This window comes from Musca autumnalis, unplaced genomic scaffold, assembly GCF_047663935.1.
Source record: "Musca autumnalis isolate F117 unplaced genomic scaffold, ASM4766393v1 scaffold_1, whole genome shotgun sequence".
Taxonomy (NCBI): domain Eukaryota; kingdom Metazoa; phylum Arthropoda; class Insecta; order Diptera; family Muscidae; genus Musca; species Musca autumnalis.
In genome coordinates, this window is record NW_027411644.1 from 120,764,959 (window position 1) to 120,784,280 (window position 19,322).

At 35.0% G+C, this 19,322-nt stretch overlaps 1 protein-coding gene across 2 annotated transcripts in view; it reads left to right on the forward strand.

Moving 5' to 3' along the window:
• Glut4EF (Glucose transporter 4 enhancer factor) overlaps positions 1-19,322 on the forward strand; it is a 564,138-nt gene that overhangs the window by 413,033 nt on the left and 131,783 nt on the right. For both annotated transcript variants that reach the window (XM_073991367.1, XM_073991375.1), the window contains exon 3: positions 16,830-16,972. In XM_073991367.1, coding sequence (XP_073847468.1) covers positions 16,830-16,972 — 143 coding nt within the window. The remainder of the gene's footprint in view (positions 1-16,829; positions 16,973-19,322) is intronic.

Sequence of the window (19,322 nt, forward strand, 5' to 3'; positions counted from 1 at the left end):
TTTGCATATAATATTACTAGGTTTAAATGTTTGACCAAATTGACTGATCCGTTTTAGAGTTATTGTGCGAACTAACTAGCCAGATGGATAGACGAACGGACAGGGCTAAATCGACTCCAACGAATTTCGCACACATTTTTCCTATCCTATATACCCCTCGTTAAACTACGGACTGAGGGTATAAAAGGTCTATAAGAAGTTGATGTGATCAACAAAAACTTTTTGTAGAAGACTAAAAGGTCTTCATCTATAGAAGACAAGCCGCTCTTCTTATTAGAGCTCCGATTTGTTCGAAATGACTTGCAAGTGGGAGTATTCGAAGAGTTTTACAAGAAATTTCTTCTACAATATTATGTGCCAGTAGTCGCCAGTATTCCTTGTTGAAAAATAAGAGTGGAAATCAAAATTTTCGAAATAGAGTAAGAGTGAAATCGAGTGGAAAATATTTTTTTGCCAATTTGTGTGTTCGTGTGGTTGTAGTAGCTTCGTTGGTACAGACCGGCACCAGTGATCTTGAACATATTTGTTTTTTGTTAAAAAAAACCAACGGTATAACAAAAACTAAAAGTGTACTGAGCAAGAGTAGAATCTGCTCGATTTCAAGCGTATTTTTCTCGCACTCGAAAACGAGCAAAAAGCCTATGCGCTTAGAATATCCTCGATTTCGTTTCTTTTCTACTCTCAGGAGTACGCTTAAAATCGAGCGAGTTTTACGAACTCCTCGTATCCTCGAGCAATTATTTCGGAGCTCTGCTTTATAGATCAAAGAGATCTTGAGTTCTTATAATATTATAAGGAAAAACAATTTCAACAAGTGTGAAATTTCATTTAATTCCGTATTTTTGCAAAGTATTTTTTTTTTTTTTTTTTGTTATTATGATTTTTGGTATTTATAATTTTTATTTTGGACCAAAATAAGCGTTTACAAAATTGGGTCAGCCACCACCACATTTATACATACCCAGCAAACCAAATGTCGGATGTCCGACATATCGAAACAATTTCGGAAGCAAAATCGTTCAGATTTCGTATCGATTTCTATACGATTTTTCGTAGGGGAATTTGTTCAGATTTCGTTCCGATTTCGGAGAAAATGTCGGAAGTAAATTTCCCTTCGAATTTGCTAATGTTTTTCTTCCGATTTCGTTACGAATTCGGAACGATATGTCGGAAACAATTTTCCCTTCGCACAACAACTACCTTTTGTATATATCTAACAGGTAACATTTTAGTTTGTTGTCGAAAAACAAAATGGTTGGTTATAAAATTCGCATATACATTTTTTAAATATTTTAAATATAAATGCAACATATAATAATTCAAGCTAGTGCTGAAAGACTCAACATATTCGTACACAAAGTTTACATTGTTCTACTATAACTACAAAATGATAACAACAGTGAAAATCATTAGACATCTTTGAAATTATAATCTTCCAATAAAAAAAATTATCAATAAAAAAGAGGCATCAGAGAAAATTTTTTTCCTTCGATAATCATACGAAATTATTCCAAAATTGTTCAGAAACCTTTACGAAAGTTCGGAAGGTACCTCAGATTTTCATACGACATTATTCCGAAATCGTTCAGAAATCTGTACGAAAATTCGGAGGAAGAAATTCGAATTCCGAATTTCCCAAGGATTTTCTTCCGATTTCGTTGCGAATTCTGACCGAAATCGATCCGATTTCGCTCCGACATTTCGTTCCGAAATTATGTCAACCACTTCATACAACTTTCGTTAAGATATCGTTACGATTTCGGATCAGATATCGGACGTAACGTCCGAAATTTGTTCCGATTTCGTTACGATATCGGTACGATTGGTTTGCTGGGTACCCATCTGCACACACATACATATATTTGGGGAGTAACCCTATACGCATTCATTTATCCATTCGACACCTTTGTTTTATTTTTGGAGTGAATGAATCTGTTTACAATTGGCGCTGTTTGTTTTTGTTGTTGTTCTTTTTGGTTCGTTGTTAATGCTGTTGTTATTATCGTATTTATGAGTTTTTGCCAGGCATTTGCTGTTGTTGGCTGGCTTGGCCCTGCCTACCGGCCGGCCGGACAGACAATCTGTTTTCAATATATACATAGCGTGTGTGTTTGTGTTGATATACTTATTCGAGGATGTGGGCCATATGTAAACTAAGAACCACTGACATACATCGATATTTGTTTAGTTCACTTCATGTAGAATGATAAAATTCCATTTGGCTGTGTTTTCTTCTCTCTCTCTCTCGCTCCATCATCCTCAAATTATAAATGTCTACATAGTTTGAAAATGAATCATGATTTGTTCGAATTACTACAACTCGGGTACTTGGGTGCTGTGCCATAATATACTCTGAATATGGTTTGGCGTTATTTTTATTGGTGTCAGTGGAACAATCGCATGTCGTCGTTCATACATAGCTGGTTTTCGTCATCACTATCATCGACCGACTCATGCCAATATGGGTGTCTCTCAAAGGCTGATATGAAATTATTTCAAAAAGGAAGTAATGACGATAATGATGATGATGATGTTCATCATCATGCCATGATTGACAATTGACAGTTATAATAGGCGGTAATGATCAAATCTCATGAGCTTCCGCAAAAACGAATGGCAGTGATTGTTGTTCTGGGAATCAATAAAACTCTCCTTGCAACCAAAAAGGTTTGCATTTATTTGTCTATTAAACATTTTTTTTAATTGTATCAATATATAATTTTAATTGAAAAATTTAATTAACAATTTTTGTTTATTCAAATTACTCACTCTCTCTCCTTATGTCAAATATTTTGTGCCATATTTTATGTTTGCACATAAGCCTTCTTCTTCTTCTTCTTCTCCATCACGGCTAACAAACTTTTGCCTAAAACAAATAATGAGTGGCAATTTTGTTGGCATCACCATTCAGTTGTTGTGGTGTTGATGATTTTATTAATATTGTTGTTCTTTCTTCCACTTTTCACTCTTCAGAGATTATTATCCAATCATAGGGGAAAAATTCCAAGAATCATTGAAGTCGAATAACCGAAAGTAGGAAAAAAGTTTGCCAGTTTGAAATTTATGACAAATTGTCACGACAGCCATCTATACAATTGGGTCAGAATCAGACAATCCACATAATATGTGCACTCAATTCACTGGACTTTCATTTGTTAACCGAAATCAATCAAATGTCATTCCAGCCAATTGCCTCGGTCTCTGTCTGTCTGTTCGCCCCTTGCTATTGCCAAGATTCAACATTAATTCACACATTTGTGTGGCAATAAGCAAACGAAAAAAATCTTATTGCCATATCATAACACCCCATGCAAAGTTAATGTTTGCCAAGATTGTTGCTATATGCTTCTGCTGTTTGTTGTTGTTGTTGCAGTTAGCTGGACATAATATCTATTGGCCATTGATCGATTTTCATGCCAAAAGTGGCTAATTTCAGCACAGCATGCGAAAATTGCAATAGTCATGCCAAAATGTGTGGCTTGGTGTGGTAACGAACGAATGGAGGAAAAAACATATCCCCAGCCACAACTTCCTTGCAATATAAACGTCCGTTCGCCAATCCGTCCGTCCATGCAAACAAAAATGAATCTAACATTTGAGCTTGCAATTGGCTAAAAGGAGACCAACACAGCGCACCATGTATCTGGATGATGGCAACTAGTAACTCGTCTAACAGTTACAGCTATTATTACTATTATTTTTTTCGTTGGTTAATGTTGTTGTTGCTTTTTTTTTTTGTTAAACCTCATCATCGTTGTCATGTGACTCTTAGTTGGCTGCCTCTTCAGCTCATTTCAATCTCAAACATATTTTCATCTATATTTTCTTGACTGCTGCTGCCGATTGTTGCTCTTGTTGTTGCTGTTCTTGTTGCTGGTGTTTCAGCTCCTGCATCGTCGTTGTCGATGCCGATTTTGTGGTCATAATTTTTGCTTTCAACACTTTTGCACAACATTAAACACATAACAAGAAAGAGATCTTTGCACAAAGATATGTATACGCCGTGTACTCCGATTTCAATGGAATCATAAACTTTACATCTATTTTTAATGGGGAAGCTGACACACAATCAAACTGCTGCTGCTGCTGCCGCTGTTGCTGAAATAGTTAAAGCGCACTCGCGTCCGTTTTCGCATATCCAATGCATTTGTTGCACAAATGAAGTGGACGGACAAAGAACATTATGTAGGTTGCCTAGTTGTTGGTGCATTTGCCAAATACATTAGGCTGGCCTGGCCTAGCTAGTTAAGCACAAGTATGCTGGCCTTAAATGTTAAACAGGCTAAGGTGTAATTGCCTCGAAGCACATTAAATCTGACAATCTGAGTTGGATTCTAGGCAATGCAACTCTGATGTTCTGTTTATACTTGTGTCAAAGGGATTTTGGTTACTCAAGTAACTCCTTGAGTCGGGCCAATAAATTTGGGTCTTTCCTTTATATGGCATAGAATATAGGGAGAGCTTTGCTAAATATCTAAGAAAGTTGTTGATGACAGAATGGGTCTGCCACCCATAGTTTCACACGACTACCCAATGTTAATATTGTGAAATCAAAAACAGAAACTATTCACTCGACTACCCCAGAATATAACATCCCGATTCTTCTTTTCTCGAGCTAATCGGAGCACTGACAAGAAGACCGCCTTGTCGTTTTAATCTTCTACAAGATGTACTTGTTAATCATCTCAACTTCTTTTAGACCTTTTATATCATCAGTCAGGTATATACACTTTTATAAAATGTGTACGAAATTCGTTGTAGTCGATTTAGCCCTTTGCGTCCGTCTATCCTTCTCAGAAAATTTAAAAATGTTCCCTTAAATGCAGTTTAAAGCCTATTCGAGAATAGTTTTGAAAATTTCACCAAAGATTTTAGCCTCATTATCCCATTAAAATATGATATTTACTTCTTAACAGAAAACTTTCGGTGCACGGCAACGTTTTGAAATAGCCCCCCACAGAACGGGACTTTCATATTTTGCGAAATGTAAGGGTTTTAGCCTCAGTATCCCATCGTAATAGCTAAAATTTTGTATGTGGTCTTCGCTGTAGAAAACAAGCATTTCTGCAGAGAATTGTAGGTATAGGCCCACGTTTTGATAAAGGCCCCACACATCAATTTTTGAAATTTTTGAAGGTTTTTGACATTTAATCCAACCGAAAAATCTAAAATTTGGTCTTCGTTGAAGATTAACAGATTCCCGCAGATAATGATCGGTACAGGTTCATTTTTGATGTACCCACAATAGAAACGTACCTCCGGGTTTACGTATTTTGAAGCTTTTAGCCACGAGTTTACTCTACGAGTAAAATCGAGTGGAAAAATAAATATTTTTGCCGATTTATGTGTTCCTGTGTATTTTTTATGACTTTTTTTACAACCTCAAATCCCTGTATCAAATTTTGAGGAGCTTTTACCTAAGATTAGATAAAAACTTAATTATAAGGTGATTCGGTGAACAAAGCTCACGCACAAAAAGCTTTTCAAGTTTTTATATATGAGATTTTTAAAACTTTTTTGGAGTCACTTTAAGCACATACATATATAACTCAAAATAAGGTTTAAAGCCACACGACATAACCAAAATTACATCAGCTTTTGTTTCTCACCATTTTATCGCCATATCATTACATATATATCATTTTATATCATCTATAACTTTATTCCATAGTTCATTCATTTTCGCTAGAGGAAATCATTTTCGAGAAAAACCGTCAAAAGTCATAACCATAGCAGTGGATTGAGAAAATACCCACACTTACAAATAAAACAACGCTATGATACAAACTAAAACCTCAGTACTCAACAAGAGTAGAATCTGCTCGATATCGAGTGTATTTTACTCCCACTGAAGGCTCTTATTCGAGTGGTGCAGAAAAATTGAGTATACTCGACCGATTTCTGTTTTCTACTCGCAAAAGTACCCCCTGTTCTCTCTCTACTAGAATTCGAGCAAGCATTTCGGAGCACTGTTTGACACAGACGCATTGCATTGTTCGTCTGTTTTGGTCAGGGATTAAATGACATACCTATCTTCTACATGCAAGGCGGCCAATACCACGGCGGCCTTACCACTGCATTAAGATGGCCGCCAGAACATTTACATCTGATCTTCAGCTCATTACTCATAACTCAAACTGTTTTTCTAAAGAAAACAAAAAAAACTTTCTTTGATTAGGCCTTCCGATAGTTCCCCAAAGATCTCTAAGGCTGTAGTCCCCAGATGACCACAAAACAAACGCTTCAAATGTTGCACTCATCTCTTGGCTAAATGGAGGCATAGGCTTTGGTGATTTTTCTTGGGGAATTGTTGGCGGTTTGAGTTTTCTTCTTCTGCTTCTTATTCTTTCAATTGCATCTGCCGTTGTTGTTATTGCTGCTGCTGTTACTGTTTGTTGTTTACCAAATTGAGGAAATCACGTTGCAATTCCCAGGCCATACAACTAGAAAATAGATAGCCAATAACATTTGCAGTTAGCAAACGAAACTGAATGAAAATGGAAAGAGGAAGAAAACAACAGCACTAACAACAACGCCAAGCAAATGGCAAACAAAATGATTTTGCTAGCAAACGTAACGCGAATTGTTTATATCGCATTTCAATCACGCGGTTTACAAAACAACAACAACATTATAATGACAGCAGCGGCAACAACAGCACGATGATAATGTGCGCATGTCAATTTGCAGCACAACTTACAACAAAAGCCAAAGCAACAAAGAAATTTGCAAGCAAAACGCAACAGCACATGCGCAAGCCAAACAAAGATGCTGATGATGGCCAAGCTCTTGATGATGACAACCACAATGATGACGATGACGACGATGGCGCGGCGTTGATGGCAATGTGAATGAGGAGGATCATTGTATAGATCGTTTGGTTTCGTTTCAACAAGAATCCTCTCCAGGAAGCAATCATTAGATTGATGATATTTATGGTTTAGTCACACTCGTATAATACCCCTTGAACATGATCGCCACTAAACAACAGCAGCAACAACAACAGCTATGTCCATAATAACAACAAACGACAAACAATAGCACTTGGCTTGGCTGTAAAGGAAAACAGTGCCTCTTGCATTGGCCAGCCTCTCAGCCACTCTGTTTGAAACAATAACCAGAGAAACGTTTTCTAAACAGCAGCCTAACGGTTATTTTATGGTATCTTTAAAATGGTCGCGTTACCAATTCAACAACATTTCATTGCTCTACTGAAATGAGAAGAGTATGTTTTGTTTGGGACATATTTTTGAGATGCCTTTTTCTCGGCGGTGTTTGTATCTCACATTTATGAAATACGTCAATTATGGTATTTTTCTTGGTGAAGATTTTACTAGGAACTGCAATTTGCCTTCATTTTTAGAATTTCCTCAAAAAATAGTCTAGCTTGTGTGGCCTATGAAAAAGTATTCTAGAAAAAATTCGCGCTTTTGTGGTCTCAGTAAAAAATATTTTTAAAATAATCCACGCTTATGTGGTCTCAGAAAAAATATTTTTAAAATTTATATTTGATGTATATTTCGGCTAAAGGTCAGTGAAAAGACGTTGTTTGTGCTTACTTTTAAATTTTTTTTATTTTTAAAATAATACACGCTTGTCTGGTCTTTCAAAAAAATATTCGTTTCTGGTCTCTAAAAGAAAATATTCCTAAATAATCCACGCTTTCCTGGTCTTTCAAAAAAATATTCGTTTCTGGTCTCTAAAAGAAAATATTCCTAAATAATCCACACTTTTCTGGTCTCTGAAAAAATATTCCTAAAATAATCCTCGCTCGTCCGGCCTCTGAAAAAATATTCTAGAAATAATTTACGCTTGTGTAGTCTCTGAAAAAATATTCCTAAAATATTCCACGCTTTTCGCGACTCTGAAAAAATATTCCACGCTTTTCTGGTCTCTGAAATAATATTCCTTAAATAATCCACGCTTTTCTGGTCTCTGAAAAAATATTTCTAAAATAATCCACGCTTTTCTGGTCTCTGAAATAATATTCCTTAAATAATCCACGCTTTTCTGGTCTCTGAAAAAATATTTCTAAAATAATCCACGCTCGTCTGGCCTCTAAAAAAATATTCTAGAAATAATTTACGCTTGTGTAGTCTCTGAAAAAAATATTCCTAAAATAATCCACGCTTTTCGGGACTCTGAAAAAATATTCCTTAACTAATCCACGCTTTTCTGGTCTTTGAAAAAATATATGTATACCAACGCGAGTCGTGTCTGAAAAAAATATTTTTAAAATAATCCACGCTTGTCTGGTTTTTCAAAAAATATTCGTTTCTGGTCTCCGAAAAAAATATTCCTAAATAATCCACGCTTGTCTGGTCTCTGAAAAAATTGTATCTGAAAAAAAATTTAAATAATCGCCCCTAGTTTGGTCTCTGAAAAATATTCTTTATATAATCCACGCTTGTCTGGCCTCTGAAGAAACTATTCTTAATAAAATCCACGCATGTCGGATCTTTAAAAAAAATATTCCTAAAATAATTCACGCTTTTCTGGTCTCTGAAGAAATATTCCTAAAATAATGGTCGCTTGTCTTGTTTCTGAAAAAATATTTTTTAAATAATACACGCTAGTCTGGTCTCTGAAGAAATAATCCTAAAATAATACTCATTTGTAAATAATCCAGGCTCATCTGGCCTCTGAAGAAATATTCCTAAAAAAATCCACGCTAGTCTCTGAAGAAATATTCCTAAAATAATCCACGCTTGTCTGGTCTCTGAACAAATATCCCTAAAATAATGCACGCTTGTCTGGCCTTCTGGAAAAACTTTCGTAAAATATTCCATGCGAGTTGTCTCTGAAAAAATATTTTTATAAATAATCAAGCTAGTCTGTTCTCTAACAAAATATTCTTTTAATCATCCACGCTTGTCTGTTCTCCAAAAAAGATATTCGTAAAATAATCCACGCTTGTCTAATCTCTGAAAAGGTGTTCTTCAAGAAATCTAAACTTGTGTTGTCTCTGAAAGATCGGCCTAGTTTCATGTCTCTTCTCTTCATCGTATATCCTCTTCGAAACGAGACATTTGCACTACTTTATTGAGAGCTCCTTTATGACAATAGGGTATCCAAAATTCGTATTTCCCTTAAGAAAGATTTCCATAAAAACATTTAACTACCTTTTAGTAGACTAACCATCATCTCAATCTTAATATACTACCGTTTAGTGCTTCTAACGATTTCACTAACAAGAAACTTACTTTTTATGATTTTCAATAAAAAAGGCCAAAAGTGGTTGGTTGTTCACTTTTTATTCAGTTTGTTTGTTAATTAAAAGAAGCATTATTTTAAGAGCACTGAGATGCCATAAACTTGAGAGCGGTACATTTAAGCTTCTATGTGGTGTATGTGTGTGTGTGTTTCTTACAACATTTTGCAAATTTATTAAAATCCCATTTCCAGAAAATCAATTGCCATCTAACGCCTCATGACTTTTAAGAGAGCGAGATTCCTTTGTTGGTCGTAGTCGCCGTCGTTGTTTTGTTGAGAAACCGACTAACAAGAATTACGAGCATTGCCCCAGGTTAGATTTTCACAACACACGTACACTCACACACATATGTATGTACTATGTCCAGGTGTATGCTAAGTTATATGGCTTGAAACTCCTTTTCGGTTTGCCTGCTAAAGAGCTATGATATGCCAAGTTTTTGTTATGGCTAAAAATGGGTAGCAAAATCATAAAATTTTATGTGCAATTCGGGAACGAAAGAACAACAAAAAAACGAAAAGATTGCAAATTTATTTCATTGCTTTTATATGAACGTCGTCCATCTGCTGCTCGTCCATTTGTTTTTGCTGCTGCTAGTGGTGGTGGCATTGTTCAAATGTAGAGCCTCCAGTGTTGTTAGCCAAAAACAATAATATCTCTTCTGCGACTTGTGGCGTGTGTTGTTGCTGTTGCTATTTTGTTTATGATATTCAAGAATGTTGAGATTTTTCTTGTATTTTTGTAATAAAGTTATAAAGAAATAAAAACAAATAATGAAGTTGGAATATAAAAATGGAAATTCAAAGAAAATATATTTTCTTTTAAAATCATTAGCAATTCTTTCCTTTTGGCGAGATTGAGAGATGTGACAAGCAGTGTTTCAGAAAAAAATCTTAAATTATCAACATTTTTGTGACATTATGGCCAAAGCCTTGGAAACTAAAATAAATCATCTAATAACGCATGTCTCGGGCTGCTGAAAAAAATATTCTTTAAATAACGTACGCTTGTCTCGGGTTCCTGAAAAAAATATTCTTTAAATAACCTACGCCTGTCTCGGGTTCCTTAAAAAAATATTCTTTAAATAATCTACGCTTGTCTCGGGTTTCTGAAAAAATATTCTTTAAAAAATCCAAGCTTGTCTGCGGTTCCTGAAAAAATATTCTTTAAATAATCTACGCTTGTCTCGGGTTCCTGAAAAAAATATTCTTTAAATAATCTACGCTTGTCTCGGGTTCCTGAAAAAAAATATTCTTTAAAAAATCCATGCTTGTCTGGGGTTCCTGAAAAAATATTCTTTTAATAATCCACGCTTGTCTTGGGTTGCTGAAAAAACTATTTTTTAAATAATCTACGCTTGTCTAGGGTCCCTGAAAAAATATTCTTTAAATAATCCACGCTTGTCTTGGGTTGCGGAAAAAATATTCTTTAAGTAACACTGTGCAACACCGAAAATGCAAACAACTTCTAGTATGGATTTTTTGAAAGTACATATTAAGACTACAAAAACCCTAGTAGGGTTTTGTCCTGTCAGATCCAGTTCGGATTTTATGGCCTCATCTAAACCGGGCTAAATCCACACTTTTTTGCATTTATCAGGCCTTTATCTCAGAAACGAATAGGAATTTGGACTTGCTGTCTTTAGCAATATTGTAGCCCTAAACTAGTAGAACTTATCTTTTGAAGAAACGACATAAGAAAAACTGCATCTAGGGCTTGAATATCTATATAATATAGAAAATTTTACATAATTGCTGAAATTCTGGTCAGTATCGGCTAAACTATTGGGAGTTGAACCAAGTAATCTTTTGCAAACATTTTCCAAATAAAGTTCTCAACAATTCTTTAGAACATTCTGAAACTCTAAAATGCTTACTTGATGTTGTTTCAGCGGTATTTTGCATCATATCTTTTACAACACGTATTTCAAACACAGTTCACACCAACAGTTTATTCTCGCATTTCGGATTTCACTACATTATTGACATGTTTATTAAATCATCGTTGAAAAATGTACTGAAAACAACGGGATAGAGGCATTTTACAACAATGACATGTTCTGAAGAGTTGTGTATTACATTCAAGGGAATATTTTTCCAAAAGAAAATATTCAGAAAAAATTAACGGTTTTGGAGATACGGTGCGAAATGTATAAAAATGGTGGTATTTTTGCATATATTTTAAAATTTGAGGCAATAAATGTAGTTTTTCGAGTTCATTATTTCTCCAAATATTGTATCCTTGTCCTTATCTACAAATTTGCTTCAGAGGTCAGAAGAAGATTCGCATTGGTTTTAGAGATATAACCCCGAATTTCTTTAAAAACTCAATATTTAACCATGTTTAGATGGGGCCATAAAATCCGAGCTGGATCTGACACAACAAAACCCAACTAGGGTTTCTTGTCGTTTGGGTCTGTACTTTCAAAAAATCCTCAGTTTGAATTGTTTGCACAAGATCACCTTAAAAATGTTGCACAGTGTAATCCACGCTTGTCTGGGGTTCCAGAAAAAATATTCTTTATATAAGTATTCTTTAAATAATCCACACTTGTCTTGGATTGCTGAAAAAATATTCTTTAAAAAATCCATGCTTGTCTGGAGTTCCTGAAAAAATATTATTTAAATAAGTATTCTTTAAATAATCCACGCTTGTCTTGGATTGCTGAAAAAATATTCTTTAAATAAGTATTCTTTAAATAATCCACGCTTGTCTTGGATTGCTGAAAAAATATTCTTTAAATAATCCACGCTTGTCTTGGATTGCTGAAAAAATATTCTTTAAATAATCCACGTTTGTCTTGGATTGCTGAAAAAATATTCTTTAAAAAATCCATGCTTATCTGGGGTTCCTGAAAAAAATATTTTTTAAATAATCCACGCTTGTCTTGGGTTGCTGAAAAAACTATTCTTTAAATAATCTACGAGTACGCTTGTCTAGGGTCCCTGAAAAAATATTCTTTAAATAATTCACGCTTGTCTTGGGCTGCTGAAAAAATATTCTTTAAATAATCCACGCTTGACTTGGGTTGCTGAAAAAATATTCTTTAAAAAATCCATACTTGTCTGGTGTTCCTGAAAAAAATATTCTTTAAAAAATCCACGCTTGTTCCTGAAAAAATATTCTTTAAATAATCCACGCTTGTTTGGGCTGCTGAAAAATATTCTTTAAATAATCCACGACTGTATCGGATTCCTGAAAAAATATTCTTTAAATCTATACTATAACATCCATGCTTTCATAGAGTTTAATAAAATCTCTAAATATGAAAGAAAATTTCCCCAGCTCCTCTGTCTCTCTCTCTCTTTTATATATTCTTTCAAGTTTCTTCCCTTCTTTGGCAAAATACTATTTACCGCTCGATTGATGGCAAACAGCTATTTAATATTGTACCATACTTTCAATTGAATGGCGACAATTGGATATTCTTTGACTAGACGACTGACTGACTTTTTAAATCGTTGTCTGCATTTCTTTATATTTTGAATTATTTTATAGAACTCGGGGTATTATCGTGGAAATCGTCTTCTTTTGCTACTTTTTGTCTGGTTGTTGATAACGCTTAAAGGAAACAACACAAAGGGCCCGTAACTATGAAAAGCGACTAGCAAAGCAATAATGAATATTAACTAAATTGGGAGCATAGAATTGGTGTTGCCGGTTTTTTTTTCTATTTTCTTTAGCCAAGTATCAGACAACGACGCGTCAATATAAAATACTTGCTGAACGAACATAAAGCCTGGAGGGGATGTTGAACTTTGTCAAAAACGAAAATAAAACAGCAGAAGCAGCAACAAAAACTTCATCTTCTTCTTCTTTGTATTTTGAGTTGTTAAAGCTGGAATAAATTTATGGCTTATCTACAATTGCTGGAAGACACAAATAATGGCAAATACCGATGAGGACCAAAAAGGCAATGCGCAGGTTGTAGATGATGTATTTTGGGGGGGAAGTAAGAGAGAGAATGTATATGTGTATCGAAGAAGGTTATGTCAAGGTTATGGACTAACTTTACCAACTGAGTGGTCTTGTTGGCGTATGGTTAACAACAAAATTTAATTGGACCTCATGTTAAGTATACGTATCAAGGCCTTGTAGTTAACATTTTTTATGGGGAAACCCTCAATTCAAACGAAACCAAACAAAGTAAAACATTTTCCAAACTCGAACAAAAAACATGCAAGGTTGTATCTTTCCCCAAAATGAACATGAAATTCCACTGTAACAACCCATGAATGGAGGAGCATTCAAATGAATTGCAAAAAGCACAGCAGCAACAAAAATTGTTTTGAATAAATAAATAACTAAGGAATTGTATGAATCATCCATCCAGCCAGCCAGGCAGTAACTCTTTTATTTTCATGTTTTGCTTCTAAATAACAACAACAATAAATGGTCACAGGAAAACAATGCTCTAATGAAATGAACACTACTCTCCATAAGGTTTTGTTGTTAATTTTTGTATTTTTTTTCTTTGGACATTTGAAAGGTTTCATCATCATCATCATCGTCACAATTAACAGCAATAGCACTGAGTGTAGCAATGAATGTATAAATTCTTATTATGACGTACTCTCTCACCCTCAACACACCTACCTTGGTTTTAAATGTGGATAAGGCCGCTGCTACTGGGTGTAGTATACAACGGAAGATGTATGGATGAATGAATGATGGTGTTGGTGGCATGGCATTGAAAACCCAACCCATCCATCCCCCAAAATTTGCTGACAATACCACAAACTGTTATGCCCATATACTGCGATATATAAATATACTACTAAAGCTAGTACACAAAGCATTAAAAGTACGTCAGAAAATGTCAGTGTAACGTCATCGCAGTAGAACGAAGAAGAATATCGGTATATACAACAAGACAGCAGTGAGGCAAATGCCGAGACCCACAAATAAAAACACACACACAGCAAAACAAAACACATTTAAAGAGTTATTGAATTGAGGCCGGCCGGCTTTGCTGGCCTAACTGTTTGTTGCCTAAATGGCTGGCTGGTTGGTTTGCTCGTTCGTTGGTTCGTTCGTCTTTTTGAAATGCCAAACCCTGCTTAGCAACAGTTTGTCAAAAGCAAAGCAACTTTGCAAACATTTTATGGTGATGACGATGTGTGAATAATGAGAGTGAGAAATGATGGCAAACTTTCAGAAAAAACTGCGAAAAAACACTGGTATACATCGAAAAAGGGATAAAATTATTATTATTATAAATTAAAATTAAAACAAAAAGTCGACTTTGTCGACAATTAAATACCCTCACAGGCTAAATGTACAACACGTAGGAAAGCCTTACGTTCGGCCGGTCCGAAGTGGTGTGTGATTGAAATACTCGAAGGCATTGTCCGATATAGACCTTTTTGAACTCCGATCTATGTTTATAAGACGTTTTTGTCTACACATTTGTTATAGCATTTATGAGACAATGTTAAGCTGAGAGGTTTAACTACCCTTGAATTACATTCTAGTTCCATGAAGGGGGTTGTAACCAAATATACTCCCTACAAAAGTAATTTAACCTATATATGTATGTATACCGTGTATTTATCCACACATTTTTTTAAAAATGTTCTTATAATAATCCACGGTCATTTTGGGTTCCTGAAAAATATTCTTATAATAATCCACGGTCATTTTGGGTTCCTGACAAAATATTCTTTAAATAATCCATGCTCATTTGGGTTCCTGAAAAATATTCTCATAATAATAATCCACGCTTATCTTGGGTTCCTGAAAAATATTCTCATAATAATAATCCACGCTTATCTTGGGTTCCTGAAAAATATTCTCATAATAATAATCCACGCTTGTCTTGGGTTCCTTAAAAATATTCTCATAATAATAATCCACGCTTGTCTTGGGTTCCTTAAAAATATTCTCATAATAATAATCCTCGCTTGTCTTGGGTTCCTGAAAAATATTCTCATAATAATCCACGCTCATTTTGGGTTCCTGACAAAATATACTTTAAATAATCTACGCTCATTTTGGGTTCCCGACAAAATATTCTTTAAGTAATCCACGCTTGTCTTGGGTTCCTGACAAAATATTCTTTAAGTAATCCACGTTTGTCTTGGGTTTCTGAAAAATATTCTTTAAATAATCCACGCTTGTCTTGGGTTTCTGAAAAATATTCTTTTAATAATCCACGCTTTTCTGATCCCTAAACATATTTTTTAAATCTACGCTTTAAAGATGTAACTTCAATTTTGTTCATAATGGTTAATAAAATTTGTAAATAATTGTAAATTCCACTGCAACTCTGTCTCTTGTTCTATTTATGTATACCGTGCATTTATCTACTCATTTGGAAAAATTCCGGCTAACAATCCTTCGCTTAAAATTTGTAAACGTGTGTTATTGTTTTTTTTTTTTCTTATTTATTATTACTCTGATGATGATCACAGCGGCATTCTTGGTTGAAATTCCAAGTAGATTTCAATTTAGATTTGTGGTTATGTAGTCAGTTTTTTCTTCTTGTGCTGCTCTTATGTTTTTTTTTATTTTCGCTCTGTGCTATATTTTACGAACATGAATCAGGCACACACATTTGCGAAAGGTCAGTGAGTAGGAACAAAAACAACAACTATATTAATCAAAACACACCCACAATAATATTTCGTCGATACGAAAACGCGAAACATTCAAAAAGCTTACGAAACGCAAACATCTGTTAAATTACAACAAATTATTTGTTTAATTCCATTGAAACTATGGAATTTCCCTTGAAAAAAAAACAATAACAACACGTTGCAAATGATCGACAAATGTTAATTTTTCACATTACAGCGAATGTGTGTATGTGTGTGTTGTGTGTTTTAGCGGATTTTCCTTGTCATTGTGCCGGTATTTTTCCTTTGAAATACCAAAAGTTTGCGTGCCACAGAGACCCATTGTTTAGTTGATGTGCTTGTCTCTTTTCTCCTCCTCCACCTCGTTTGTAATATAGGCCTTAATTCCGAAATGACCCCAGAGACACCGTGTCTGGCAAAACGTTCTCTAAACGATTTAGTGAAATAGTTAATGTTTGCCGTATAATTTTGTATTACTTGCAAAGAGAAAATAACGAATTTTTAACAAGTTTTCCGAGAATATATTAAAGACAAATGTTTTTCTTCCGATTGCTTAAGCATTGTTGACACATGTGTTTCCTGTATGCTGTGTGACATATTTAGCATGACCATGTTATCGTTCATCAAGTGTCAATATCTATTCATGTTGAAGGAGGGAGGAAGGGGTGGAAGCAGTAGGTGAAGGCAATTGCTGACAATAATTAAGTTGAGCTGAAATTAAATGATCATTTTCCCCCAGTTCTGACTGACATATTGTTATGACGACAATACCACTGTTGTTGTTGTTGCTGCTGTGTTGACAAGTCTGCTGTGGGGTTTTCAAGGTCAACATTTAATTACAAAAAATATATTTGAAATGAAACCAAAGAAACAAAAACGATTTTCTGTGGCAAATAACAGACCATAGCTGCTGGTCTTATGCAATTTGTATTTCTTGGCAGCTTGTTTTGCAATTTTCTTTTCTTTTTTTCCCTAACAAAACTGGTATTTTTTAATTGTTGCTAATTTGCTGTCTTCTTTCATTATTTTCTTTCCAGTTCACGCAAACGTCCACCTTCGTGTGCAACGGAATGCAATGGTGGCGGCGGCGATCAATACGATGAAGAGGAAATGAATGAAAATAATGCGGCCATGATTTTGGTTACACTGTCACTTTCTCCAAAGTCACCCAAAAATGGAGGTAAGCATTGGTCATTAACAGAGTAATGTGATTTTTTGTTGCAAGACAAAGCCACAACCATAGAAAAACGTATGAAAAGAAAGAAGAAAACAAAGGAAATGCATAGAAATATCAGTTGACAATGACATGAAATCATCAATGATTATGGCATAGACATTGAAAGGCAGTGTTTTAAGAGGACTAGATAGAATAATTTTCTACAGTGAAATCCAACATTGGTGGACAGGTGTCATACAATGGTGCCGAATATCTATTTAAATGGGGTTTCTCAATTACTCTCGTGTTATGCCACGTTTCACTGTATTTTGAAATCATCGTGATGCACAACTTATATTTCCACCTTACGAAATGACTTCATTTTTAATTGTTGCTGTTGTTTTTCGAAAGCGGAATGTGTTTGAATCTTCTCCTTTGTTTATCATAGTGATTTGCTTCGAAATTAGCTGTTATGATTGATCATTGAAATTACGTACATAGAATGACACTTTAATAATAAGCCAGGCAGAATGGAGAGAGAGAGAGGGTTTGTTTGTTTGGTGTGGTTAATGACCACAAAGGAGTGGCCCTAAATATTTCGGTGACAATTTGAGAAGTAACTGGATTAAAGCAGTGAAGTGTTGGTCACCGTAGAGTTTTTAGAGCTTATGGGTCATTATATCAGGAAGCATAATAGCAATATCGCAAAATATATATTGTTGTAATCAAAATCACAAGTTCAAAACCAACCACGAATATCTCTTAAAATAAACTTAAGTGAAATATTGAATTTTTGTAAGGAAGATGCCAGAAGAGGTTGACTGACATAATCCATCTTGGAATTCGATTTAAGTGACATAGAAATATTACTAGAGTTGTGTAGTTCCGGAACGAACTAGTTCCAAGGAACTATTCTGGACAAGGAACTATTGGAACTATATCCAGCTCTTGCATTCATATAGTTCCTTTCATTCTCATTCCTTCAATTCCACGCTCACTTTGATCTTTCTCGTCTGTTTCGTTCATTATTCAGATGCTGCCACATTGTTAAATAAACGTAAATCACAATCGCTGCAAATTATTTATTTTTATGTCAATTAATCCGCCAAACGATGAAAACAAAAAGAACGGTGGAAGAAAAATATTCGTTGAGCTAATATGGTCTCGGAACTATTTGGAACGATGGAAACGAAAAGAACAATGAAAGAAAAAGATTAATTGAACTATATCGGTCTCGGAACCATTTGGAACAAAGGGAACAAAAAAACGACGGAAGAGAAAGATTTCTTGAACTACAACGGTCCAGGAACTATTTGGAACTATATTAAGGAACTAGTTGCATTTGGGCAAAGGAACTAGAAAGATCGATTCGCTCCAGGAACTGGATTGCCCAACTCTAAATATTACATTTGGCCAAAATCAGTGCGTTCTTCCCACAGTTATCGTGTCCATCAGCCTTTTATGTTGACCACCACTAGAAAATTTAGAGATTTTGGGTCATTATGTCAAAAAGCATGAGGACCGCCTTCGATGAAAATAGCAACGCAATCCTCTACCAGCCCTTAAACTGCACTTAAGCGAAAATGTTGATCTTTTGTGAGGGAGTTAGCAGAAGGAGTTGTGTGATATGTTCTATCTTTGAACTTGATTTATGGTTGAGAGAAATATAAAGATTTACAAAGTTTGGACCAACATCATTCACTCCTTGGAACAGAAATCGTGCCCACCAGCCCCTTTAACAGCCTTCAAATTGCACTTATATATAAGAAAGGGTGCTTATTTTATAGATCCCTTTTTTTATTCTGAAAAAAGGGGTGCTTCTATAGGCCCTTTCTTAAAGAAGGGGTGTTTCTATAGACCCGTTCTGAAAGAAGGGTGCTTCTATAGACCTTTTCTGAAATATATACACCTTTCCGAAAAAAATGGGTGCTTTTATAGACCCTTTCTTTCAGGAAGGGTCCTTCTATAGACCCTTTCTTTCAGGAAGGGTCCTTCTATAGACCCTTTCATTCACAAAGGGCACTTCTATAGACCCTTTCTATCAGAGGGGGTACTTCTATAGACCCTTTCTTTCAGAAGGGGTGCTTCTATAGACCCTTTCTTTCAGATGGGGTACTTCTTTAGACCCTTCAAAAAGAAAGAAAGCGTGCTTCTATAGACCCATTTTGAAAGAAATAATGCTTCTGCAGACCCTTTTTGAAAGAAAGAATGCATTTATAGACCTTTTCTGAAAGAAAGGATATTTCTATAGACCATTTCTGAAAGAAAGGATACTTCTATGGTCCCTTTCTGAAGGAAAGGATGCTTCTATGGACCTTTTCTGGAAGAAACATTATTTCTGTAGACCCTTTCTGAAAAATACTGCTTCTGTAGA